The sequence below is a fragment of the Limanda limanda genome, chromosome 4 (assembly GCF_963576545.1).
Source record: "Limanda limanda chromosome 4, fLimLim1.1, whole genome shotgun sequence".
Classification (NCBI taxonomy): Eukaryota; Metazoa; Chordata; class Actinopteri; order Pleuronectiformes; family Pleuronectidae; genus Limanda; species Limanda limanda.
Genome location: NC_083639.1, coordinates 7,716,601 through 7,735,909, shown reverse-complemented (window position 1 = coordinate 7,735,909; position 19,309 = coordinate 7,716,601). Strand labels below are relative to the sequence as shown.

Genomic DNA, 19,309 nt, shown 5'->3' with positions numbered 1-19,309 from the left:
GGTGCTGCTGTTTCACAGTGAGATGGTTATTGCTTTTTGTCTAAAAAAACCCCACCTTTCCTCTCATATTTTGAAAAATAACTGGTTAAACAAAGCTGGCTGAGGAGGCTCTTCACTTTTTATGGCTTTTTATTTGTCATGATCAAGTCTGAAACATGAAGGAAAAGTGACAAGGAGGCGTCTGTTCACGCAGTAAAGAACTGCAGGGCTGGGCTCCACATTTTCAGGCAAAGGCACAAGTATTGCAGCTAAAAGTTGGCTTGTTTTACTATTATTGTTTTCACATGGCTTTATATGGAGGCCAGATGTCATGATTAGCAGCTTTCTGTCCTGGTTCTTTTTACCCCATAATTATCTTTTGATGTGAAATCCATTTTACACCATATGAGTCAACAGGCGAAGAGGACAAACGCTGCACTACTTGTGCTTTCGTCTGATCTGCAGGAGCCCCCCCCCCCCCCCCCCCCCAAAGCCCTGTCCGAAAAAGATCAAGGGGGGCCTCTCCTTCCAAAGATGTGGTCGTATTCGCTGAGGATGAGCTCCACCGCCTGGTTCTGGTAAACCATATTCACCGCCATGTTGCCGTTGTCCCTCTCCGGGCGCATCAGCGTCGGCCCGAACACAATCCCGATGTTCTGTGGGGTCATTCTGTTGGAATCGGACGTTTCCAGCACTCTGCAATGAATAAAAGAGAGAAAAAATACAATTCTGAATAAAACCTAAAACACCAACAAAAACTACTACTGGATTGTCATGACATTTCAAACAGAAATGAATAGATGATGAATGTTGGTGATTCAGTGAAACTTCCTCAGGAGACACCAGGAGGGTAACAATTGTGGTTCAGAATGAAATATCACAGGAGAAAGTAGACGGACCAGTATAAATTTTGGTTTAAATATTCATTCCCAACCATTCACTTGCAAACACAGTGTGGTTTGCAAATACAAAACACCATTAACAAACTAATGCATTTTATTTTGCAAACACAAAACACATCTGACAAACTAATACTGCACTTGTTTCTAACAAATTATGCTTAAAGGGACTCTTACCTTTGTTGCATTTTTACACTTTTTTTGTATAAGATTAAATTGGTATTAATAAGGTAATGACACTCTAAAATGCAAGACAGACCCACCAGGAGTAAAAACAAACAATTATTTCACTCTCATAATATTTAGTGAAAACTTCAACCAATAAAATTCTTCGGACCGAAGGACCTTATTGGCCGACAGACCTGTCTTTTTGCTGCATGGACATGCAGGTTTTCCGTCTGCTTCTTGTGGCGCATTCGGGCCCGCGTCATCAATGTATATAACTTACCGGTGCTTCTGAATCCGAATCCATTGCTTTGGTAAACAAAAACTCACGTGCGTGCGCGGAGGCAGTATTGTAAGTCTGCCTGTAAATAAAGTTTCTTCAAAAAAACACCGCGGATGGGAACGAGGGGGTGGGGCATTGGAGGAAGGCGGGATGATTTGAATGTGCTGTAATTCTCAAATGCAACAAAGGTAAGAGTCCCTTTAAGAAACAAAACCCTTCAACATTTCATACGTACAAAAAACATATTTTCTGTAAGTTTAAAAAAATATACACCATTATGACAAAATAAAATATCATGTGACTTTTGTTACAAATACCACACCGTTGGTCATGCAGAGGATTTTTTTCTCACAAATATCCTCCCTTCACCACAACTGCAGGTGGCGCTGTGAGCCAATTTGCAGGCACCAGGAAGTCAATAAAAAGAGATAGAATCCAACAGCGACTATCTAACACCATTATGATCAGACTGATATTGTGGGCAAGAGAACGACTAAAAACACAATCTCCTTCAATACCAACACACCTGAAAACACACATCCTCTACACTGGTCATGCACGTGCCCGTTTATTTGCAGTTGGTTGCTTGGGTGCAGTCGTCAGATGCCAAGCTGGAGCTGCAGCTCAGTCCTCGCTCTTGTCTCGGTTGGCCCAGAGCTCAGGACACCACCTCCTTGGGTCTTATTATCTTCATGCACGGATTCTCATATCACTGCTACAGATGAAACCCAGCTAAAGCTGTCGTTCCTGCCAGAAGACTCCCGCTAGATCTCGGCTTGTATGTCAGACAAATATTTTTACATGGATAGAAAAATGTATTTATGTCTCACCCAGCCAAAGTTGTGAGAGTCGTGTGTGTGTGATGACCAGCTATGCTTATCTGACCTCTTTGCATCTGCATTCTGGTTGGGCCACTTTGCAAACCATGGTTCTTTGTCCTGGACCAATGCAAAGCCCTTCTGGCAGGTCTCCTATACATATACAGGGAAACTCAGAAAGTCCAGAATGTGACGCCGCAACTTTGATCAGCCCATAAAGGGACATGTCACTCTGGTGCAAATTGATGTCCACTGGCCACCCATGGCCACCTAAATCAAAATCCAATGGCTTGGGCTCTGCACCCCACTACTTAAAACTCAATTATACAACCTTGTGCTCAGCCACTGCATTCCTCCAAGGAACGTGGTCTGGCATTGCCATCCTTGAACACAAGGACATCTCAGTATCGCTTATGGTTTTCCGACGGTGTTCCGAGCTTCCAAATGCTATCAGAGCTAATCCTCTCTTGTCCTCTTGAAGAGCATACCTCCTCTCCTTCAGGTTTCCTGCTGTACTGAAGCTTTCAGCCACTTTGGATTAAAGTACCAAAGCAGGTCAAAATCTAAAATGGTCCAATAACAGCTTTATGGCAAGAAACCTATAAAGCTGATGATATTTCAATTAGTCTCATCTGTACTTTGTTTTAAGCGCTAACATTGTTAGCATGCTTACAGATGATGGGCTACTAAGGTCTTGACCATGATAAATATTGTTAAGATATTAGCATTTAGTTACTTATTACTGCTGTACACATAGTCTTGTTAAAGTTAATCTTTGGAATTACAAGTATATACATGGTCAACGTGTGACATAAATCTTGCAAACTCAGGACTGACACTTTTCAGTTTTGCATGCATGTTCATGCTTTTGTGTATTTTTATAAAGTAGATACATGCATGCAAGTGTCCCCCGCCTGTATCGAACTATCCTGGTGTCTTTGAGTGTGTGTGTGTGTGATCTGGGGAGACTCAGGAATGGGTTAAAGCCACAGCATGAGGCATTCTTCTAAAAATGCCATTCCCACCAAGCCACAGAAGCAGCCAGCAATTGCTCAAAACTTCCACATTAAAAAGAGAGGAGGAAAAAAGAGAGAGAGAGGAGAGGAGAGGAAAGGGAAGAGAAAAAAAAGACGTAGCGAGCGAGGGAGAGGGCGAAGAGGGAGAAAAGAGAGAGGTTCCAGTGGTGGCGGCGGTGGTGTCGGTATGCCTTCCAGCAGACGAACCACAAGGCTCCCATGGGACCTTCGAGGCAAGGAGGAGAGCGGAGGGAAGGCACAAGGGGGGGGGGGTGGGGGCAGGGGTGGATGGAAGAAAAAGGAGAAAGGGGAGGAAGAAAGGAGGAAGAGGAAGAGGAAGGGGAGAGTGAAAAGAGAGGGAAGAGGATAAAGAGGACTTGAGGAAACAATGGTGGCAAGCCAGCAAGAGAAGAGGCGAAAGAGGTCGATTGGGCAGGAAGATGATAAATGATAAACAGAAGGGGGGGGGGGGTGACAGCGGAGAGAAAATGAGAGAAAGACACAGAGTTGACAAATTCATGGGGCCCACCACACCCTGGCACAAACATCGGCCTCAGATCACGAACACTCACCCCTGGAGTGGAAGGAAAAACCATAAGCGGTAAAAAACACACATTTTATGTACTGTAAAAGGAACTGGCTCACAAAGCATCGTGCACCATTCATCTTCCTCCAGCCTTTTCATCTTCAGACGACCCAAACTTAACAACAGTGCGATCGCGGAGCGGCGCTGGCAATCTCCGAGCGACGAACAATCCCACGACAGAAAATCCCTGACATCCACGAGGGAACTACACCATCTTGTGGTCGATATTAAAGGAACAAGTCAGAAGCAGGAGACTTGATTTCCCTTCGAGGGCATGTGGTTCATTCTTTCATGGCCCGAAATGCACCAGGGGAATATACAGCCTTATGAAATAACCCTGAAACCATCAGGGCTGCGTGGAAAACAGAGCGGAGATGAGGACAGACACAACAGCACATGGTTCCAATCCCCCCCCACTCACCGTCTGAGATGGCGGCACATGAACAGCAGTGTGTCGTGGTTCGGGGGGGGCAGGTTGAGCAGCAGACACTTCAGACGATCCACTTTATCCATGTAGTCGGACATCTCTGCGACACAAAGCAACACACATGTCAGATCGCAACGCATTGTTATCCTTTGCATGATATTACATTCCTCTATTAGCATCCAAAAAGTTGATTTGTATCCGCTAACTGATATCACATGTACTTTATTAGCCTCCAACATCTAATTCGATACAGCAGCTCGCAATTATCCATTATCACCACCGTGGTTTGATGAAGAGTGAAGCGCTGATCACAGGCTGTGCAGACACATGAATACATTTACATTTTTACACTACATTTCTTATTCTTGATATGCAAAATGTCTTACTGAATGTAATCTATATTAAAATGCAGATTATTTCCTGTTTTAGGATAAGTCAAAAGATATCGTTATACACCGTCGTATCAAAGCGGTCTCGGCAATTTTGCATCTAATTGAAGCACATAGATAAAGAGTTTAGAGATATTTCGTAATTTTCTTCATGCCAACGAATCCTATGAAAAGATCAGAACCTTGATTAGTGAATAACAAGTGTTGTGTTTGATTTGGTTTATTCAATAAATAGACAGATTTAGACAGTCTGTTACAATGAGTCTGGAGGAAATCTTTTTTTTTTTCTAGTTTTTTTGGAGACTTCATAAGTCTTTAAGCGAAGCATTTATTGACTGCAGGAGAAAAGAGATGAGCACAAAATCAGGACTGGTGTTGGTTACAGAGTTCACTTCGCTGTACTTTGGTGCGGCTCCTCCATACCAAGTTCCGAAGTGCCCTTGGGCGAGATACTGAACCACAAATTGCCCCTAACGGCTGTGCCAGAAGTGTGTGAATGATGTATGATAGAGAAAGTGCTGCACAAACTGTAGAAACACTGTATGAAAATGTGTGTGAAAAGGAAAACTGTACTGTTACGTGCTTTGAGTGGTCATTAAGAAAAACAGAATATAAATACAGACCATTAACTATTTTACCATTACCTAGTCAAAATAATACCCAGTGTTTAAAGGTCAAACATCAGGATGTAAAAAAATCCAATTGGGTAAAACTCCTCACATCCATACCTCTATATATACATATTTGTTAATATTCTACTGGAAATTCAATTTAATCCTAAACATTAACTCCTGATGTTTATTTCAACGACCTTGAGACTCGCAGACACCGGGTGTTTGGGTGTTTCCCTTCCCTGTCTCTGTCTGTCTTATCTATGAGAGCCTCCTCTCTAACTTTGGTTGCTATGGTCACTGCAGATGGGAATGGACCAGATGTGTCTTGGGAGATAAACACTGAGCTATGGTCTTCAGCAGATGAAATGTGAATGACCTTTTACGACCTAACTCACTGAAAACAGACAATAAAGGGAAGTTATCCCACACACACTTTGCTGCCGCACACAAAATGAATTGATAAATGAAACTAACTTAAATCTGAGAAGGATTTGTTATGCAGAGCCTAAATTATATTTTTAAGGAGAATACAGAGTCTTTGTTAAGACATTTGTGGCACATATTTAAGATTTATGTCGTCAGTACGAGTGAATGGGTTTTTAGCCTTAGTGCCACGGGCAGGGTGGAGATGCCATAAAGTAATGAAAACCAACAAAAACAACACATTGCCGCTTTTTCCTTTTCTTCATTCATGGGATCCGCTGACAATAAAAAAAATATAGAAATAGAACAACACCACTCTCATCCTTTAAATAAAGGTGTCAAAATGTATTTACAGTATGGAAAACTGCAACTATGAATATGTGTAGATCTGTAATTTAAGTTTTATTTTTTTGCGGGGAGACCATCGCTTCATTTTAATTTGATGCAGCTCAATAAATTCCAGCTGTGTCAGGATGTAATTACTCTTTCCTTGCCTCAGAATTCATTCACGTTTCATCTCAGGAAGCGTCATTTTCTTTTACATATCATTGTCTTTAAAGTATAAAGCGGCTATAAAAATGTCTTTATGTATCTTTAACAATAAAAACATATGTGTACGGCTGTGGAAAACATTTCTAGCTAGGAAAAAAGTGCTGTGTATATGCAGTTTTATTTTGACGACAGTTTGGCAAAGTGGGAATGCACCAGACAGCGACTATTTAGGACCACAGCAGTGCAGTGTTGTGACTATTCCAAATAAAACCAAAATTTTTACATCTATAACCCTCTTCTAAGTCAAATTAAAGAAAATAAATATTTGGTTGGAATTGGAGAAAAAGCCATCTCACCTCATGTAAAAATGTAATTCTTGCTGCTATTTAGTTTTAATTTCACACAAGCTTTGTACACAGTGATGAGATCAACCGACAAAGTTCTTTAATCTCTTTCTCAGACGGATCAAAGACGAGCGTCTCTGACTGATGCTCAGACGCAGCGTTCAGGGGGAGGGAGTAAAAGAGAAGTGGAGCCTGATTGGGTCTGAAAGTGGTCACTCACTGACTGTCTCCACGATGTCTGTGAAGAAGCCGTAGGGCACCAGAGGCTCGGGAAGCTCGCGGAAGAAAAGTTTCAAAGCTCCTGTGATGACATGGATGTCCTCCCACTCACTGGCGTCCAAATTCAGCTTCTCCTCTGAGAGACGGGGAGGGAGGGAGGGAGGGAGGGAGAGAGGATGAGGGGAACAGCGAGAAATTCAGACAGACAGGGTAAGAGGAAGTGAAGGAAAAGTGGGGCAATACGTGAAGGAAAGACAAAAGAGTTTGAATTCAGAGAGAGAGAGAGAGAGAGAGAGAGAGAGAGAGAGAGAGAGAGAGAGAGAGAGAGAGAGAGAAAATAAGTGGAGTTACAGTCACGGCGTTGTGTAAACGGAGGAACGTAAACAGAGCGAGAATTCACGTCGGGGCTGAGGCGGAACATGAAGGCTTGTAGCTGCAGGAGGGAGATAGAGATGCTCTGTGAGAGGAAGAGGAGACACACGCACAAATCACACGCACACACAAGCACACACACACACACACATTCTTTAAAAATCCAGGCCTGACTAGTGCTTCTCAAAATAGATCCAAAGAAAACAAGAGCTTTAATTTGATCTCGGTGTCAATGAGATAAATGGTTCAAATATTTAAAAAAACATGTCCTCTATCCAGACAATTGTTCTCTGTCTAATACAGAAAGAAAAATGGTTGACCTGTGTCTCCTACAGGCCAGGCGCTAAATCGCTCTGTCGTGGAAGAATGTGCGTTGCCCCTCTCAAGGCCACTGGTTAAAAAACTTCACATCGTGTTTGGGTCTTGAAAAGTTAACATATATAGTTAAGAAGAAAGCTTCTCAATTTTACAGTATCTGGGAGATGTTTTTGGACTTCGTTAAGAATGGTGACATTGAAGAGGCATTGGAAATGTGAAGTGACTAATCTGTTGTGAGGAATGTGCGCTGCACTCTGTTTCATGTTTGTGACTGTATTTTATTTTACTTATGTACATATATATTTATTTAATTTTTTTGTTTTAATTTAGTTTAAACTAAATTAGTATTTTCATTGTAAGTTTTTGGCCTTCTTGAATTCATGTTTTAATCATAACTTAGCAATTTTTGTGATATTTGTATTATTTACTGTCATTTTATACTGCCATATGTTCAGGTTGGGGAAGGTTCTTGTATGTATGTCAATTGATGTAAATGTCTAAAACCAATAAAATATATGTTTAAAAAAAACAACAAAAAAAAGGCTGTCTATCACGTTATGAAGAGAAGCATTAGTCAGTGAGATGTTATGCCTCCGAGCACACGAGCTGCTGACTTTCCGGTTCCTCCACTTGGTGGCAGCCGTGCACCGTGCGACAGCTCTCTGTACAACCTGCTCCGTGGTATTACATCAGAAAACTTAAAGCAGAAGAGCCTCAGGGACACACACACATTAAGCAAATGGTAGCACAAGCACCAAACTTTCATCGTTCAGTGCACGTCGGCGCCACACAGCTCAGCGTGTTAGTCTGCTGGTGTGTGTGTGTGTGTGTGTGTGTGTGTGTGTTTGACGGAGATCTGTTCGCATTATGCAACAAATAATGCACAAGAAACAAGCCGGGCCAGCACTAATACATGAAAGCCACTGTTCTGCTCGTCCGTCTGAATCTACCTTGTACCAACTCCTCTGGGAACATGTAGCGGCCGTCAGTAGTCACCGCTCGCTCTGCGGAAAACAGTTACTCAGTCAGCTTTTCCTCACTTCATCAAAAGGACGTGGTGCACAGGCAGTGAGAGAGGTATAGATTCCACGCAGGTATAAAGAGGTGTGTGTCTGTGCAATGACTCATATTTAATCGTTATGTACAATCTGAGTAGAAAAGAGAGCATCAGGGAGGATTGTCTTGAATTGAAGTAAAAAAAAATTGGATGAAAATGTAATGATTTTTTCCACCTGCCAGAAAATATCAGCATTAATCATCACAAACTGATCAGTGTGACTCCTCCTCCCCGTCCTCCTCACCGTGGTTCACCAGGAAGCGGAGTTTCTGAATCACTGCCAGGTTTCCTGAGACTCTGTAGATTCCATCGGTGTCCAGTCCTGCAATATGAGACACAAGGATGTAGGTACACACACACACTCAAACGCTGAAAAACACACACACCTAATGTATTTGTTCACTACTTTTGAATAAAGTAAAGGAACATTTTGGTGGAAACTTCCTCTTAACACGACACGTGTAATGAGTTTCTGCTTTTCCCACGATAACGTATAATGACATAAAGGGAAGAACAAGTGAGCCTTTGTGAAACACTGATTGTTTTACTCTTGCAGTAAGCTTAGACTACACAGCTTCACAGTCACAAGGAGCCACTGAGTGACATTTCATGTATCATGATACAGCTTTAAAATACACAGCCTATGAGAAGATGTTTTAATATGCACCAGAACCGTGAATATAGTTGATTGTTATTTCCATGTTGTTGTGATTCAACCACGTTTTCATTGGTCCAGGTTGTACGGCCCGTTTTCAATTTGACAGAAGGGAAATATATTGATAATAGATTAGCTGTTTAAGACGTAGTCTAAGCAAAAATGAAATAACCTTGATCAAGATCCCTCACATCAATATTTGCTGTTTTTCTACTATGATAATTTTTGAATATCTAGGGTTAGCCAGACAAATTTCCCCCATTTTATGGCATGTTACATACTTTAAATTATGAATTGATCAAGGAAATAAATTCCAGATTAATTGATGATGAAAAGAATTGTGAGCTGCCCCTCGATATTTGAAACCCTTTAACCTTCGACTCTCAGTAAAGGTTCAGTTTAATGGGGAGTGGGAGAAATCTCACAGAAAATAAACATCTCTCCTCTATAAAGACATACTTGCCACTATAGAGCTGAAGAAAAATACTTCCTTTTCTACCACAGTAATTTTATACTATAGATATGAGAACCATCAGGTTTTGTCAGCCTGTCACACCTTGAATGAAAAACTAAGTTTATAAAGCTCTCGTGATCAAAACACCACTGAACGAATGTGAAGTAAATATTTACTTGCAAAAATGTTTCTAAACAAGACTCAATTTTCTCTAATATCAATCTCTCTCTGGCAACTGTCATAATCTGTGCAAAATTGAGTCGACTTTCTTTCTTGAAATCAAAAACGTTTTCCTGTGAATTTCAATTTGATGATTTGTGCTGAGCAGCAGGTGCAGAGACTGATGGTCATTCAGATCCCATCAGTCTGCAGTGACTCTTACCTCTCCTCTCCACGGCCTCGGTGCAAAGTCGGACGAAGCGAGGGACCTTGCTCTTCTCCCGCTCGCAGAGCATCTCCAGACGACAGCCGAACACCTGATCTGGAGAGTGAACACAAGCACAATTTTTATGTTACTGTTAACTTTTTTTCTCACATAACAGACGTGATGTAAGTGCTAAAAGCTCACGTTAAGACGAGATAGTTCGCTGAGGGAGGAAACCTATACGTTGGACTTTGCTCCCAGAGATGAAGGCTCACACTTGATGATGCAACTCAACCCCTGTACTGTATATATTATATAGGATGAAACAAATCATATGCAAACCTTTACTCCAGAGTGTGGCTCTCTGATGAGGGCTCTAATGAACTTGGTTAGTCAATGAGGTCACTGCAACCCATTCAACTATATCAGACTTTCCAACTACTCTCATAGTAGCTGGAAAAGTCCAATATTTTTGTTACAATGACCTGCAAATGAAAATACCCCCAAACAGCATTTTTTTGCATTTAAGCTCAATTTAAGCTCAGAATATGGATAAAAACCTATCATTTAACATATTTAAGCTTTTCAAAAAGCTGCTTAAAAGGCATATAAAAGGTTTCATCTACAGAGATGAAAAACCCAAACGACCTTATTTTTAGAGGCCACAGGAAATGATTCACATCCTTTTCACACTAACATTTCCCTAGCGTGTCCTGACCTGCACTCAAGGGACTTTTCTGTCCACTTATATATTATTTGTTACTTTCAGTTGACAGCCTGGACATAAAAATGGACTTTACTTCTTCTGACCCATTAAAAAAAACACGGAAAGCCCAGGGATTGATCCAGCTTTTGGGAAAGACACATAACAGATGTCCTAACAGTGTTATCGACAGACAAGCTGTGTGAAAAACTTTTTTCTGGAGGAGAAGGCGAGCGATTCACATCCACGATTGATGAGGCATCACCACGGGATAAACACAGATTTCTCGCCTGCTCTCGTAACTGTGACGACAGCCGGCTTAAAGGAAGAATATCTACAACTTCAGAACAAAAGTCCACTGGATAGATTTATTTGTGAAATTCATGAGTGAGAAAAAGAGAACTTGTAAGTCCATTATTCACGGCCGCTAAATAAAGGATACGAACGCATTCAAATAGACTGAAGACTTCAAACAGAAATCTCACCTTTAATGAGGCCTTTCTCCTGCAGAGTCTGCAGTGGAGGTCTCTTCAGGATCAGCTTCTTCAGTCGCGACTTTACTCTCTTCCTCTCCGTGTTTTCCAGGTTGGACGACGAGCGAGGGACTGCGGAGGGAGGAATGGAGAGGGTGGAGCAGAAGGAAGAGAAGGAGGAAGAAGAGGAGGAGGGGGTCAGTGTGGGGCGTTCGGCCGCGAGGCAGGAGAGCAGGTGAGAGGGGATGGTGGTGAGGATGAAGAGTGGGAGGGCCGGGCGGCGGCGGAGGTGAGACAGGACTGACGGGGGGATGATTTGCCAGGGGGGCCGCGTGAAAATATAAGTGGGCTGAATGGAGGAGAGGATGGAAGAGAGGATGGAGGGATGGAAGAAGCCTGTGTGGAAGTTTGAAGAAAACAAAAAGTGGCGATGATGATGGAGTGAGAGGTTGTTGTGTGGAGTTGAGGGCAGGGACGGGTTCCGTGTGATGCTTGTGTGAAGGAGGGACGTCTGAATGGAGAGATGAGCGGCGTCATGAGGTGAGAACTTACGTGCTGTTCTCCTGTCGTCCTCATCTCCGCTGTGGTCCAGCATCTCCACGCTGCCGGCTCGCCTCAGGGAGTACAGGAGGACATTGTCCAGCGGGTTTTCACGGTCCTGGGAGGACAAGAGTAGAACATAGAAACATTATGCTACTCACTGTTTATCCTCGATTAAAACTGGTTTACCACTACTCTGCTGCACACAGTAGCAGAGATGTATTTACATATTGCAGAAGTGGTGGTTTGACCAGAAAACCAAATGTTACTTTTAATAAAGGGCCCGATGAAGATATTTTGACCTATATATATTTTTTTTCTTAAAATAGTATTTAGTCTTTTGGTAAAATGGGTTTAATCAAACAACCTGTAAACATAATTTTGTAAAGTGGAACAAAAAACAGCAAAACAAAGTTTAAATGGAGTTTAAATTTCTTTAAACTCCCTTTTTGGCCTCCACCTACTCCGATGTGTGGTAAACTGTGGTTTAATATGAAACTTTTTCTTTTTAATTGGAAACAGGAGCCAGTAGAACAAGACTGATGAGTGCAGCAGCAACAAACTGAAACTACTTTGTTTATTCAACATTTATGACCAACATATGTGTGAGTGGGACATTTTACAGTTTTCAGCTGTTCAAAGGTTTTTCGTCATCCTTTCACTATAAAATGAATTTACACGTCCCCTAAAGTGAGGCCGTTTACTTATATTGCATTGACATAAAAGACAATGAATAGAACATAAAACATTCAAATTTAAAAAGAAAAGAAGACAGAAAGGTGCGTAACAGGTTGCATGTTTAAAATTCAGTAAAAGAGAGAAGGGATGAGATTTGTGAGTCGACCAAACAGTGAAATACCTCGTTACTAAGTAGAACTCATTGTGTGTCGTGTGTGTGTTTGTGTCTCACCAGCCTGTCGATGACGCTCTGGATGGTTTTGTACCACTCTCTGATCAGAGAGTCCGTGTCCGACTGCAGCAGGAACTCATTTCCTGTCACTGTCCTCAGCTGAAACATCAACATTTCTAAATTTAGATATGAAACAATGAAAAACTGTCCCCAAAGTTCCTCATTCAGGAAATTTTGATTTATTTTCCCGCTTCTATGGAATTTTCTTTGATTCTGACAACACTTAATTCTGCCAAATTTAACTGGAAGACTTATTTCTGCTTCCTCCTTGTCATCGTTGATAAGTGACAGGATGAAAGTAAGCTTCCCACTTCCACTTCTCTCCTACATAAGAAATCTTTACTGACAGATATAATCCCACTGTGTTTTTTCTACTCACTTTAACCATGTTCCCTCATATGTAGGTTCACATAAATGTATCAAATAATGAAAGTTTGTTTCCTACTTGATTTTCTGTTTGTGATCCTTCTTGTCTCTTACCTTGAAGACGTTCTTCTTGCTGGACAGCTCATTGGCCCACTGCAGTTGTGCACCTCTTAAATCGACACTGCTCTCAGGGCGACTGTTTCCTGGTTTCTGTTTTTCAATAAACATGTAAAAGGTACATATTTGTAACATTTTCTCAACATTTAGTTTAGTGGATTGATTTAAATCGATAGGTTTGGGTGATCACAAGAGCTGATATCTTGTCATTTCACTGCAGTGACCCGTGAGGAGAAAGAAACTCGGACAAGAATTAGCGGATTGGGTATGTTGCCATTTGCATTTTTCAAAAGAGAAGTCAACAAATTTAGCAACATGGGTATTTCTGACATGACTCACACTTAGGGAGGGGATTTTGTAATCAATGCATCATTGGCCCTCTGCAATTATTTCCTAGTTGTCGAAAAAAAACCATACTACAGCAAAACTTAACTTTGTGACCATAACCCGAACCTTGACTTAAACCATTAAACAGGAGGTTTCTCTGAGCTCTTACCCAGCTGGACGGTGTCTGTGATTTAGGATCTTTGAAGAAAACCAGACTGTTCCCAACCAACACAACCCAGGACGGACTCCAGTTTTTCCTGCAACCCAACAAACAGGTGTGTGTTGCTCAGTCAGTATTTAGCCCAAACAAATATACTCCATAATACATTCCTAAAAACAGGTTTTCTTTTTGTTTTTGATCCCTGTCTCCTCACCTCAGTTTCCGGCCTCCTTCTGCAATCTTTGTCTTGTTCAAGAGGCCGGCTTTCTCCAACTCCTGAGAGGAAGAGAAGCCTGAATAATTATTATCTCTCAATAACAATAAGAGTATGTGAGGACATGTTCAAATGTTAACAGTAAAGTGCAGCAGAGGGCTTTTCCTCTGTGAAATTTACTGCATCCTGAGCGAACCCATTTAACTTGAGTGTTGCATCATTAAAAACATAGCGGGAGGGGAGCTGCTGTACAGTCTCCCACTGCGGTATGGCCCCGTTTAATACAATCTATGAAGTTGGATGTGTTGAGTACAATATATAAAGACAGACAAACTCTCAGTCCATTATATCAAATTAATACAAATATTGCACATGTACAGGTATATTAATTTGTAAGTGAAGAGGCAGTGTGGTCTCACCGGTTTGCAGCCGTCGCTGTCCGTAGAGCTCTCAGGGGACGGAGGCTCCACGACGATGTTGGTCACGTTACAGGTGTAATCTCTGCACTGCTGGGCCACCTGAAAAACAGTATGTGGTCATTGCACCGGAGCATTGTCTCCCTTGGTTTCCCTGTCTCTCTCCATGTGTCTCACAGCTTACTTGCTTGTGTGTATGTGCTCTGGAGACGAGTACCTTGCCATTCTCAGGCAGGATCATAGATTGGGAGTGGTTGAGCTGCTGCTTGGCTTCATGCACGGAGGCAGAATTACGGCACTTGGCACCTGCACTGCTGAATGCCGTCATGCTGAGGGTGTCGGAGGAGGCTGCGCGCTGCATGCTCTTTACAGGGGTTAAAAGGTCAGGGTCACAGGTTTGGGCCAGAGGTGGAACGGATAGACAAGGGAGAAGCAAGGATTTATTATACTGTGTGTCAACAGAGATAAATATACAACTTACTCCCATTTGATTAGTTTTCCAAATAACAACTGTAAGCAGATGTTCATATATATATATATAAAGTATATTTATATGATATTTACCATATATTTTAGTATTTAATTGAGTTTCTTGCCTTTGGTAAACAGAATACAACAGTACAATGAGCCTAATTTGCAAAACAATTGAAATTAGAAATAAACAACAGTAAGGAGCAGCACAAAGGTCAAACTCATCATGCAGATTCTCCCCCGATTTTTTCTGAGAGCTTTTGAGATCAGTGAGCTTTGCAGTCTTAATACAAACAATGCATGAAAAGCCTGGAAAATAACAACGGAATAAAGGATATTCAATCTTTAGTCTGCATGGAACTTTCCGTTTATAATCCGCACTATGAATATGTATTTTGTGTCCGTTGCTGTTTTTGTTCCGTTCCATTCATTGAACTTTTCACTCCATGTTACAACTAAGATAAAGACCTTCTGACTTTTTTTCCTCAAGGTCATGTTTTGCTGTAGTGGATGTAGATGATAAGGAAATGCACTTTGATGCTGTGTCTTTATAATTTTGGACCACTAAATGCCGGTTTGAAACTCATTCACCTATAGTTTTTGTTTACGTTTGAAGAATCGATCCCCATTTGCTTAAATTGTATTGGATTTGACTGCAACGCTGTTTACCCGTCAAACTCCAGGAGTGCTTTGTGGACTCAGACATTTCACCCACCCCTCCTTTATAGTGGTGAGTAGATAATGAGTGAATATACATTTTTCGGTAAACTATACCTTTAAGCTGCAAGTTCACTGAGGGTGAACAATGCAGCGGCACTTCATTAGAACAAACAGTAATTGATGAACTGCAAATAGAAGCATTCTGGCAATCTGAGAAACGTCAATGACCTCAAGCATCGATGCTCATCATGAGAACTCTGCCCATGAGCAGATGGAGACAAACTAGTTTCCTTTAAAAGTTCCACTAGTTTTGCTTGAGTTCCCGGGAACGGCTGAGAGACAGATTGTCACAGACACAATGATGCATACATGCACACGTGTGACATTACATGCAAAACATCTACGCTTACAATCCCATGCATATGTAGAATGAATCATCCCCACATAAATGCACATATTCACACAAATTCAATTTTTGCAGCAACAGCCATAATTAAGTACCTTTGTGATTCCCTGTAACCCAGTTCCAACAATCAGACTAAATATCCCTCCTAATGTTTGCCATCTCCTCATGCAAGGCGGATTAGCACTAAGAGCCAAATCTGCTCCTTTGCTAAGATGAGGCCTTTAAAAGGGCTTTAAACCAAGCGCACCCACACCCCACTGTGATGCAACATGTCTCAGTAAGAACTGCTTGGATAACAGCCTTTCTTTTTACACCATGAGTTGCTATTTCACCACCTTCATATACATAAACGCTGATCTCTGAGAATCTAAAGAGCAAAGCTGGCAGTATTATAACGTATTTTGCAGTAATACAGTGGAAATGCAGTTTTTGCAAATCTAATGACTCAAGTTCATTGATTTTCATGAGGAAAATACCCTCCATCAAAAGCCCTTTAAGCGCTGACAAAACACTTAGGATTACCTTACCACAGCCAGACAGGCAAACAATAGCAGGAGTTGCCATTAAGGTTGTTTTTATTAAAGCGCAATAAGCAAAGCAATCTATAGATTTCCACGTCAAAGTTCTTGTGTTGTGTGCGAGCAGAACATGAAGCAGGATTTTCTCTAATGCTGTGACAGAGGCAAGGTGGAAAACAAAGCCAGCAGAGATCTCATGGTGTCCTGATTTGTTAAACAAATGCATGATGCTGTGTAGACAGAATATGTAAAGCTGGTGCAGGGTTTTATCTGTTACTTCAATCTTTTGACTATTGTTTTTTTCTTTTACAAGGTGAGAGTCAAGGTGAATGAGACGGCCTCTGGCTATGAAAGAGTGCAGCGGGTGGAGGAGAGTTTCACCTGTTTCATCTGCCAGCCACAGTCATTTTTCCTCTGGTGGCTCCCGAAAAGCAAATCGGATGACAGCTGCGGAGAGAGAGACAGACAGTGAGGAAGAGTGATGCAGGAAGAAAAACACAGGAAACGCACATGAACAGACACCATTTATATTTAATGCAAATTTAAAAACACAAGTCGCCTCAATTTTCTGCGCAATCGACCGGCAGAAAAGATCTGAGAATGTTTTAACTTGGGGGAAACGAGAGGCGTCTCTATTTGTGCAGCAATAAGTCTGAGGCGGAATGACAGCAATTTGGGTAAATTACACACCCACATGAGCAACAGGATGCTGACAGATAATCTGTTACTCCAGGCAATGACGCCCCGGCTAACTGTCACACCAGCAGTGAAACCTCTCTCCACCCCCACCCCCCCCACCCCATCCTGCCAGGCCAAAATGCTCTTTGATTCGCCATGACACACACACTTGCAAGTTTTCAACTGAAGCTAATGAAAGGCACTTGCTCGGTAAGTGTGAGACATTCAAAATGATTCTCTGGTTCCAGCCTTTCAAATGAACTGGGGACTTTTAGTTGTTGAACTGGGCCACACATCACAAACACCCACATTACAACAGTCACATCAGCTTCTTCTGAGAATGTCAAAGTCGGTACTAACACCTCTGAGAATAAAAAAAAGGCAGTTTAAGACACGTGCTGCTGAAAGAAAAAAAGCCATCAGAACTACATAATAATATTGTGTAGGAAAATAAAAATCAACTTACATCATAGATGCTCATTATCACAAATCACCCAGTTATAGAATCAAGAACAACCTTCATCTCTTGACTGCTTCTCATGTGTCGACTTTAAGTCCTCAACTCGTGCCGCGTGTGAAAATGTAGAAACCACTCATCTCTCCCTCTCGTCTCGGCCTGTGTCTACTTCCCCATTCTAGAGAGAAGCTGGTTTATCAGCTCGGGTGAGTGTCATGCACAGCTGCTCAACCAGGAAGGTGAGCTCAGCTGAACAACCACAGCAGAATGACACATTAACCGCTGTCCAACACCCTCTGTTTGTAAGTTGTGAAGTAAAGGGCAGCAGAGGAACTTCAATGTTCTATTTCTAATACTTTTAATTTAATGAATTATTAACACTTTTTAAGCCATTATTACCAATGAGTTTGTAGGAAAGCAGCAAAAACAACTAATCCAAATGTCTGTAATACGGAGGAAAGTAAATGCACACGTGTAGGTGCAAATTGATAAAGTTACTCGCGAACATCACCATTGACGACAACTGGATGATTTTACAAAGCATCCTATTTTATAAAGGGAAGATATCAAAAATATTCCATTTACAATTAAATTAAATGGAGAAAAGCAGGTTATGCTGTAATTTGAAAGGCTGGAACCAGAGAATCCTTTTGTTAAAGATGAACCATTTGATGAAACATTCATCATCATCAAATCAAGATGAACCATTTGTTGACTATCAGCCTTTTTTTCTGGTGGCTAAGCCAGGAATTGTCAACTTGTTGCAGCTCATATAGAAGATATGTAAAAGAGGGTAAAAAGTACACAGGTTCTCCCTTAAGTGTATCAGTATGTAAAATAAAATGGAAATAAATAAAACTTAAAAACTCAAAATGTAGTTATTCATTTTGGACGAATGCACCCAAGAGTCAGCATGATAAAGATTACAACCATTTGAATCCAGAGTGGAGAACAACTTGTGCTGGTTCTTACACCTGCTTCATTTACATGTGGCACACATATGCATTATATATCATTGGTATGGTTCCTGTTTTCTAACACATGTTCCGCTGTATAAGAACTGACACATATAGGTCAACAGAATGCACCTCAAACCAACTTGATGGGGTATCACTGCTTTGATCATGTGCGTACGATTTTGATGAGCTACATTAAATTTGAAACACTGACGCAACCTTGAGGCAACGCAACCTTGAGATGCAAAATGCTTATCCCTAACAATCTGGATCACGCAGCTCGTGTCACTTTATCTCGTGGATGTCGTCACTGAATCGGTGGACGGGTCCATTTCAATGAGAGTTGCATAAATTCCTACATCCTTAACGCCTGAAACAACACATGAACTTCCCCAATCGAAGCGGTTTACAAAAGTTTACAACAAACAGGAGAAACTAATGAAAAAGTGGAAGTTCTAGTTTTAGGAAGTTTTTTTACACTATATTACAACATCTGTGAGGTCAGGGTGGGGTTTACAGCTGATGAGAAGTTTTAGCGAGTGGTTTTAAATTTAGCAATGTTCTGTAACGTTGTCTCCCTGTGTGTAGCCCTAATGGCTTCTGCTCATCTACATCAGATCAAGAGGCATTACCTCGTTATTCCCTTCAGGGATTAGCCTGACAAAAACACCATTCCAGAGGACACCATTCCAGAGGAGGAGGCGTGTGTCACAGGACGGTTAATAAATAAATAAGGCAGCAGGTTTGTCAGTAAACGATGTGGCGACAGGGATGATAATGTAACCCTGTTTTCCCTTTGACCTCGCTCAGCGTCTCTGGTCCTGACATCGTGTCCAGTCTGGGTGACCGAGGCTCACGACAGATTCGTCTGCAGAGAGAGACGGGCAGATGGGCGTGTGTTGTTGTTCCGTACGTCTGTGTTTACAGATACCAAAGCTCAGTGGTTACGTAAGCACATGTGGCTGAGAGGTAGAGCGGTCGTCCTCCAACCAGAAGGTGGGCAGTTCTGAAGTGTAAAGTGCTTTGAGTGGTCATCAAGACTAGAAAAGTGCTATATAAATAC

At 41.6% G+C, this 19,309-nt stretch overlaps 1 protein-coding gene across 1 annotated transcript in view; it reads right to left on the bottom strand.

The window, feature by feature from the left end:
- Positions 1–484: 484 nt before the first annotated feature.
- arhgap9 (Rho GTPase activating protein 9) overlaps positions 485–19,309 on the bottom strand; it is a 46,049-nt gene continuing 27,224 nt past the window's right edge. Inside the window, exons 7-21 of the mRNA XM_061070077.1 lie at positions 16,537–16,602; positions 14,318–14,464; positions 14,104–14,202; positions 13,685–13,746; positions 13,480–13,567; positions 12,981–13,076; positions 12,501–12,599; positions 11,603–11,708; positions 11,063–11,182; positions 9,893–9,991; positions 8,646–8,723; positions 8,295–8,348; positions 6,656–6,790; positions 4,168–4,273; positions 485–675 (exon numbers count right to left, since the gene is read on the bottom strand). Of these exons, the coding sequence (XP_060926060.1) occupies positions 489–675; positions 4,168–4,273; positions 6,656–6,790; positions 8,295–8,348; positions 8,646–8,723; positions 9,893–9,991; positions 11,063–11,182; positions 11,603–11,708; positions 12,501–12,599; positions 12,981–13,076; positions 13,480–13,567; positions 13,685–13,746; positions 14,104–14,202; positions 14,318–14,464; positions 16,537–16,602 (1,542 nt within the window). The 3' untranslated portion in view covers positions 485–488. The remainder of the gene's footprint in view (positions 676–4,167; positions 4,274–6,655; positions 6,791–8,294; positions 8,349–8,645; positions 8,724–9,892; positions 9,992–11,062; positions 11,183–11,602; positions 11,709–12,500; positions 12,600–12,980; positions 13,077–13,479; positions 13,568–13,684; positions 13,747–14,103; positions 14,203–14,317; positions 14,465–16,536; positions 16,603–19,309) is intronic.